The following is an 8,845-nucleotide window of genomic DNA, read 5'->3' as shown; positions in this document are numbered from 1 at the left end:
TTTTTATATACTAAAGAAACTGCAGTTTGTAGAAATTCCTACATTTTAATAATGTTTACTGGTACATGATCCAAGATGCTGATTAAAATGTTCACCCAAGAAGCTTCCAAATAGGAACGTTATATATAATCTGAGATCAAAAAATTCAACCCTAGTTCCCAGAATATCGAAGTCTACTAAAGGCGGTAGAGTGTTTTCTTACTTAGCTCCCAAACTTTGGAACAGTCTTCCTGATAGTGTTCAGGGCTCAGACACACTTTCCCAGTTTAAATATAGATTAAAAACTCATCTCTTTTGTCAGGCGTACACATAAGACATCCCATGATATTGTGCACTGTTACATCAGACTTGCACAGTTTATGAACAGCAGATATGTTAATCCCTCTCCACTCTCTTTCTACACATCCTGAGGCATCCAGACATTGTACCAGCTCCGATCATCTTGCGTGCGATGAAGATTTTGCCGACTCTGAGAATCCTGGGGCATCTAGAGATCTACCAGCTCCAGTTGGACTCTGCGATACTAAATACAAGATGTGAACTACATGTGGTCTTTGCATCAATACAACATTTGTAAGACTGTATATTTATAATCACACCAAGAAAGCCCAGCAGCGTCTCTACTTCCTACGAAGGCTGAGAAACAGGCCTTCTCCCTCATCTCCCTCCCCCCATCCTGACCATGTTCTACAGAGGGACCATTGAAAGCATTCTGAGCAGCTGCATCACTGTCTAGTTTGGGAACTGCACCATCTCGTATCGCAAGACCCTGCAGCGGATAGTCACGACAGCTGAGAAGATCATTGGAGTCGCTCTTCCCTCTATCATAGACACACACCACACGCTGCATCCGCAAAGCTGCAGTAACAGCATTGTGGATGACACCACACACCCCTCACACACACCCCCTTCACCCTACTGCCGTCTGGAAAAAGGTACCGAAGAATTCGGGCCCTTATGACCAGACTGTGTAGCAGTTTATTCCCATAAGCCATCAGACTCCTTAATAACTGAACTGATCTGAGCACAACATACACACGCACATCATCTGTATGAACTGGACAGACCTACACCACATACACACACTCTTAATATACATCTATAAACTTGTTTACATGCTGCTTACATTCATCAACTGTTTACATGCTTACATTCATCAGATTGTTTACATGCTTACATTCATCAGTCTGTTTACATGCTTACTGTTTACAAACTGCTTACATGCTGTTTTGCACACTTACTTTTTTGCTCTTTGTACACACTGTCTAACATTTCAGTCATTTTGCTCATACTGTACAATATTTCTTATTATATATCTTATTCATTATCTCAGGGACCTGCTGCTAAGAAACTGTGTTTATTCTAGCGTTACTGCACGCAATATTGTCTGAACTCACAGTATTTACATACAGTATTGACACTGGTCAGTCGGCGCTGTTTTTTGTGTACTGTCTTTTTTGTATATTGTCTTGTAACCTTTTCGCTATCTTGTCCTGCACTGTCCTTCACTGTCTTGTCTGTTTGCACCAGGTTGCACAGTTGCAATTTATGTGGCTAGGACTACTTACTAAGTCCTAGCCCTGTCTTTGTTTTATGTAGCACCTTGATCCTGGAGAAACATTGTCTCGTTTCACTATGTACTGCAACAGCTATATATGGTTGAACTGACAATAAAAGTTTCTTGAGTTTCCCCTTTGAGTCTGGTTCCTCTCAAGGTTTCTTCCTTGACCATCTAAGGGAGTTTTTCCTCCCCACAGTCACCTCAGACTCTCATTGTGGATAAATACATACACATTGTGAACTAAATCTAATATTAATCTTGAATTTTGCATTCTATTAATCTTTATATTAATCTTTTTTCTATGTTCTGTAAAGCTGCTTTGAGACAATGTCAATTGTAAAAAGCGCTATACAAATACTTGAATTGAAAACTTATTTAAAACATGAATTATTCTTAGTGATTATCAGGAGAGAGAGAGAGAGAGAGAGAGAGAGAGAGAGAGAGAGAGAGAGAGAGAGAGAGAGAGAGAGAGAGAGAGAGAGAGAGAGAGAGAGAGAGAGACCAAACGCAGGCCAATGTTCAAAAGAGAGCTTTAATGAGTTCAGTGGAAAAGAATAGCAGGCAAAGGAGAACACTCAACCTCATGCACAGACAATTGTAAGAAGGTGACATGAGCACAGGAGCAGGAACTAGTCCGTGGGAGTACAGTTTCTGACACGGAACAAAAGTCATCCACTCACAGGAAATAATAGTAATCCAAATCACAAGGGGAAAAAATATAATATATAAACGAAAAATAGTATCCAAACAGGGAGAAAATAAATAATCCACTGGAACGGAAGAGAGAAAAGTTCGTACAAAACGGAATCCTAAAAATAAACTCCAACCGGCTGGAAAACACCGGAGCGCAAAAAGGGGAAAAAGAAAATCCAACCTGGCAACCACACTCGGGGCCGACAGCGGCGAGAATACTGGCAAACTGGCGACAGGAGGCGACAGGAGGCCTCACAGGAGGCGACAGGAGGCCTCACAGACCGCAACGTACTGAAGAGAGATCATCTGGCAACAGTCCAGCATGAATGGCGCGCTTAAATAGTGCTGCCCAGTATAAAAGTCTGGCGACTAGGGAATGACGTCACAAGTGCGCGCCGCGAACGGGAACAACGAAGGAGTACGCTGACAATGATTCAGTTTTTGACAGATGAAGTGGACAATTTAGATCCAATTGTGTCTACAATTTTTTTTAATTCCTACATTTTAATAATTTTCACTAAAAAAATTTAGGCACAAATATCATTATGAATTCTCACACAATATTGTACAACTTCTTAAGAATGTTGTAGAAGCCAAAATGTAATGTTTAATGTAAAGCCAAAATTCAGGATTTTTATAAGGAGAAAAGCCAAAAACTTTACTCTATTAATCGACTCAATTAGGGAGTTTCTTTATTTAACAATTTTTTCTTAAAATTTGTATACTTACCAGACGCCTGGTGACTTTTAGCTCCATATTCTTTTATCACAGAGCCTGTAGTAGTTGTTACAGTTACATCACTTTCAACCATGTAGTCCATTTTTCCTACTGCGGCACATTTTATTTCATAATCAGTGCCTGCATTAAGATTTGTCAGTGTAACACTCTCATCAGTCACAGTCTGAGATTTCCAGCTATTCTCTTGTTCCATTTTGTGAAGTAGTTGCATCTTCAGTGTAGCAGCACACAAAGAGCTCATCTTTAGCTTTATGCTGTTATCTGTCACGTCTTCAACAGTTGGAGGTTTTGGTTTTGATGGAGGAACAAAACAGGTAACTTCACTGCCTCCATTTTCATATATTAGAACACAGGAGCCGGGTTTATCTGGTGTTTGAGGCACACTCTCAACAATAAAACTTGTGTTTTTATTACTTTTATTTAAATTGATCAAATTCTTAAAAATCTTCAGATTATTCTTCATGCAATTGAGCTCCTCAAGGGTCCATGATTTTTCCTGAAGATCTAGACTGAGTGGATTTTCACTGGGTTTTTTTTCTGTTGAAGGTTTCAGGTAGATCTCTTGTTGGGTCAGGAGAGGCTCTGGGTGCTGAAGACAGGTAAAAGTGTAAGAAACCAAATTCTCTACATTCAAGTCTAATAAATATTTGTCCCTGTCAGCATTCACTTCTGCTCCAAGTTCCTTGAGCTGCTTTAGCAGTGCTTTTATTTGGTTAGATTTTTTTTCTTTCATTGTTATCCACTGCTGGACATCACGGCTTCTAAAAGGAGACTTCTCGTGGGCTTCTAGAAGTTCACTTAGGTCTTTTATATCTGTTTTACCTCCTCGGATTTCTGGCAGGATGGACCGCAGTTTGATCATGAAATCTTTTTTATACTCAGTGCAGAATTTCTGAAAGTCCTGAACAAGATTGTGAAATGTGCCAAATGTTTTTGCCACTGTGTCTTCCATCAGGTCACCACATCTCATTGATGTGACATTTAAATCCTCAATTACCGATTCCACAGCTCTAATTAGATCTGTAGAGATGTTTCTTTGAAGTTTGGCTGCTCTTGAGTCCAGTTTAACCAGTGGATAAAGCCAAACTTTAACTGGAACTGCATGTTCTCCATTTTCTCCAAGCATCTTTGGAAGATCATTATAAACCTTCACAGCATCTTCAAACGTTGTTGGATTTGAGGACAATTTGAAATCACCATAAAATGTACAATTCATTTGTTTTACTGCGGCCTTTTCATGTTCCTCCCATTTTAACTCTACCTGTGCCCCAGCAGAACAAAGGAACTTTGTCTGGAGCATGTCAGCAGCAATTTTTACATCTCCCTGTACATTGTTTGTCTCATCAGACAAATTCCTCTCTTTATCAAATACAAAGTAGGCATCCGCTCCATACAAAACTGCTACAACCACATGTGTTGCCATATCATGATCAAACAGCTCATGGTGATCGATTTGTCCTTGTGCCAGATGTTCCATAGTCAACTGCTCGAATCTGGTGGTTGTCTTATAATGCAGCGTCAACCTTTGTTGTATAAATGACTTTTTAGTATCATTGAAATATCTGGCTGCACCACTAACACTGACATTCCCACACAAAAGACTCAGTTTCAGTTCACCATCAACTTTCAGCTGTTTAGATTTTTCTTCAATTGTGTCTGAAGTTGCAACTGTGAACTCTGTGTTATGTTGCGGACTAACATCTTTGTTATGCTGCAGCTGTTGTTGATCCCAAAGTGTTATTCCTGTTAGCAAAAATAATAATAGATTAGTTCATCAAAACTTTGGTTGTAGAAAATGATTCTTAGAGTGTGATTAAGTACTTTGTTCTGGTCGCATTTATATGTATTTATTCTCTCATATTATCTCATTGATTATATATATATATATATATATATATATATATATATATATATATATATATATATATATATATATATATATATATATATATATATAATGTGTGTGTGTGTGTGTGTGTATATGCTCTAATGTATATGTATGAGTTAATAGAAATAATAGGTGATAATAGTAAAAATCTATCCTAATCAGCATGTGTGTATTCAATAAAACAAAAAGTCACAATAATTTAATAATTATACCTGGTACTACTGAATCATTTCTGCAGTCGTACAGCATTCCCAGCTGAAGTGGCCTCCCCAGGGCTACAGTTTCTATTATATGTTCTCGTACAGAAGCCATGTTCAAGGATGCTGACTTTTGACATTCAACGTCAGCTCAAACTTTAATAATAAAAAATCTGTAGGAAAAATAGACAATACAATTCAAATTAAAACAATACAACAAGAATAACAAGCTACCTAAAAAAAGTTGCAGACCTAAAAGAGATGGTCATTTTTTTTAATGCCTGTGTATGAAACAATGAACTAAAAAAAAACTTCAGCCAAAAGCTAGTTTTTTACAAGTACTTATAAAGTACTTATGCTTACATCATGTACAGGAAATGTGTAAGTTATGTTTCATATTCAGATAAAATAAAGCTATTTAAAGTAGCATGTACGCTTGCAGAATTAAATGTGCAGTTTGCAATTTTACAAGCCTGCCTTGACTCATACTTCCGCTCCGTTCCCACATTTCCTCTGTTGCCACAAAGATGTAAACTGAAAATCAAAGTAATTGCCTGCTATAGCACAAAGGCAATGTTAGATAGTATCAATAGCACTTTTGTAAAATATTTACTCAGTGCAACTTATGACATCCAAGTGACAGATATAACAGCACAGGACAGAAAAAATAAATATATATTAAAATATACTATAAAACTTTGAAATGCCTGAAGACTGCAGTCCACCAATCGTCACCATCAAATTCAACTGAACTTGAGCAGTTCTGTAAAGAGGAGTGGCCAAGAATTGAGAAGACCAGATGTGCAAAGTTGGTAGAAACGTATCCCAACAGACTAAAGGTTGTAATTAAAGCCAAAGGTAGTTCAACAAAATACTGACACAAGGGGGGCGATCCTTTATCCAGGTCAGTGATTCTATTTTTTTGGCCTGTTGCTGTTAAAGCTTCCACTTGGATGTTATAAGCTGCACTTATATCATCCACTGTATACTGTATGTGTTTTTAAAGTTTTCTCAGAAACACACACATCCCACACCCATAGCCATCCCCTTATCATTTTATATTTGAAAACAAAATGATATCACATTAAGATTACTCAGATACTGACTGATGCAGGTGTGGCGGGGGTTTTAAGGGAAAAAACAATTATTACTTCAAATATAAATGAGGAAAGTAACAAGATATCAGTTTCACTCCGACTATGCCACTTTGGGAATTTGACCCAAAGAATTAGAATGGAACACCTACAACTGGCATACACAGGTTTGTGTCACTAATTAGAGTCAGAGACATAGGTCACAGTACAAAATTATCTTTATTGACATCTTCATTAAAAACAATATTAAAATAAATAAAGAAACAGCCAAACGGGCTACAGGTCTCTTTGTTTTAGAACAAGTTGAGGGAGAGGGACCAGAGTTTACCAGTAAAAAAAAGCAGATAATCAGACCACACCCCTTGTAGGTGAATCACTGCACTTCACTGTGTACACACACACACACCAACATACAAACACACACACAAACACACACACACAGTGAGGTGGTCACTGCACACTTGTGGGGAAATACCACCACCTAGAAAACCAGTCCTCTGTCCCTAGTGCTCAGGCCCTGCCAAGACAAAGATGACCTGCATCAATTACAGTCACGTTTGAGACTGGGTCGTTCAACTCAAAGAACAACAACAACAACAACAAAAAAAGATAAATTACATTTTTGCAACCAATAAATAGTTGCTTGAAACAAATCAAAATTTCAACAAAATACAATAAAGTGTAAAAAAAAGGGGAAAAGAAGAATATACTTTATAAACAAATTATATGTCAAAAACAAAATCTAATGCAATTGAAGAGAAAGCAAATTGAATAAGAAATCACAAAAATCAAAATTAAAAACAAAGACAATTCAAACCCCAGAAGCAATACAATATCGAATGCATTGAAGAAAAACAAAAGCAAATTAAAATTGCAAATGAAATACTTCAAACTTCAGAAACAAAAATAATATTAAAACAACTGAAAAGAGCAGACGAAACGATATAAAACAGCCAAAAAAGGAAAGTAAACAAAAAGATAAAATTGGAAACAGGACGCCGACTGGAATAGTTACGGGCCGTCACAACACCTATAAACAAAGCGAGACTGTTACTGTGTTATATACAGTATACTCTCCCATTCTAATGCATGTGTGCATACAGTACATACCCACCAATTGAAGGGATTAACGTTTAATGAAAAGCCAACGGAATCTTTTACGGCAAAGGCCAGTACAAAAAAACAGCGATCCATCAACTGCGTCAGGTTCTCACAGCTAAGAAAGAGATTGAGTTTGGGATGTACTCAGTTCGACCAGCGGCTCCAGAATGCACACATCACTTAACGCATTTAAAGAAAAAAACAACAAAGCATTTGACCAACCTTCTTCAATGTCTATGCCCAATTTATGTAACAGTAATAAAACGACATTGCAGCAAAACTCGTAGGGTCAAGGCAGAAGTGCTCTCCAAACAAATCGCCGTCCCGTCTCAAGCACTCGCATTCTGTTCCGGGAAGCGACGCAGCGCATCCGAGGTAACGCGCATGTTCCTGATGTATAGCTCAGCGACACTGCCAATAAGCTAAAACTGCCCCATGACTAAGCAAAAAAAAAAAACCTTTCTGCACACAGGCATTACAGCACACCAAGAAGCAAATCTACAATTTTCACTTTGCAGGAAGTTACATATTGGCCTTAAAAGCCTTGGAAATCTGTCTGGCTATCAAAATATATATCAGGCCATCTTAATATCCCTAGTATTAAATAACCCCAGTTGTAGTTGTAGCACAAACAAATAATATCAATGCAAACAATCCATTCAATACTAAATAAAAATAACATTTATTGATTTGGTCTTTGTCTTGTGAATATTTTTATATTAATGACTGCATTCATTGAACACACTGTTTGTAGAGAATGCACACACACATGAACTGATTTGATTCAAGACTGGAATCATTACATCATGCATGTAATTTTGGTGTCCACTTTTGCCATTTTAAATAATACCATAACTTTTGGCTTACTATGTTTTCATATAATATATAATATAAAACTTCTTGTTTTAAATGCTCACTGAGGGCTAAAACCCCTAAAGATGAAATCCTAGAACCGCCCCTACATACAACAATTAACATGGTTGTAAGTGACTGTTAAAAACAGGAAACTCTTGTTCCTGATTAAAGAATATCAGAATTATATGGTATCAGAATAAAAAATGGCTAAACCAATATCTCACACACACACACACACACACACACACACACACACACACTTCCTCAACATTTATAATTTAGTCTAATGACAGAACAACATTACTAATATTTTTTATCCATAAATACTGGATGTATTATTTCCACAGCACATACCGTCACAGCTCCCGTTCCACACCACCACGGACTCAATATCACACGAACCATCAGCACTCCCACGGTCTCAGTCACTGGGATGTGTGCTTTTATGAGATCAGGTTCAGTGAACCGTGACGTCACTAAACAGTGTGTATTAACTTCGAGCTTCCATTTGTTGGATTTTGCCTGTTTTGCGATTTTTTTTGACCATTTGACTGTATTTGCTTTGTTATTAATGAAAGCTGTAAAATCTGTTTGTGTGGTGTTATTAATGATTGTTTGTTTTTTTTTTTGCATCCTGCACTGAAAAATCTTTTAATGCGCCGATATTTAAACGACAGTTTAGTTCATCATTAGACATCATTGTTGTTATTGTTCATTG

The 8,845-nt window shown here is 37.4% G+C and overlaps 1 protein-coding gene across 1 annotated transcript; it reads right to left on the bottom strand.

Annotated features, from left to right (window-relative positions):
- Nucleotides 1–192: 192 nt before the first annotated feature.
- On the bottom strand, nt 193–7,627 carry LOC132841179 (verrucotoxin subunit beta-like). The gene is made up of 4 exons (XM_060863434.1): nt 7,495–7,627; nt 5,093–5,250; nt 2,984–4,735; nt 193–523 (listed from the first exon to the last, which is right to left on the bottom strand). The coding sequence occupies exons 2-4, from the start codon at nt 5,190–5,192 to the stop codon at nt 438–440; spliced, it is 1,938 nt and encodes a 645-aa protein (XP_060719417.1). The 5' UTR covers nt 5,193–5,250; nt 7,495–7,627; the 3' UTR covers nt 193–437.
- Between the last annotated feature and the right edge of the window lie 1,218 nt (nt 7,628–8,845).

The sequence above is a fragment of the Tachysurus vachellii genome, chromosome 26 (genome assembly GCF_030014155.1).
Source record: "Tachysurus vachellii isolate PV-2020 chromosome 26, HZAU_Pvac_v1, whole genome shotgun sequence".
Classification (NCBI taxonomy): domain Eukaryota; kingdom Metazoa; phylum Chordata; class Actinopteri; order Siluriformes; family Bagridae; genus Tachysurus; species Tachysurus vachellii.
Note: the sequence above shows the minus strand (reverse complement) of the source record. Positions and strands in the feature narration are given on the sequence as shown.

Bases quoted from the DNA above. Each gene is read 5' to 3' on its own strand.
- LOC132841179 (XM_060863434.1), bottom strand. From the start codon at position 5,192: ATGGCTTCTGTACGAGAACATATAATAGAAACTGTAGCCCTGGGGAGG. The intron at 4,736-5,092 runs GTATAATTATTA...TTTTGCTAACAG, and splicing joins AAATGATTCAGTAGTACCAG to GAATAACACTTTGGGATCAA. The intron at 524-2,983 runs GTAAGTATACAA...TCTTGTATTTAG, and splicing joins TAAAAGTCACCAGGCGTCTG to TATCGCAGAGTCCAACTGGA.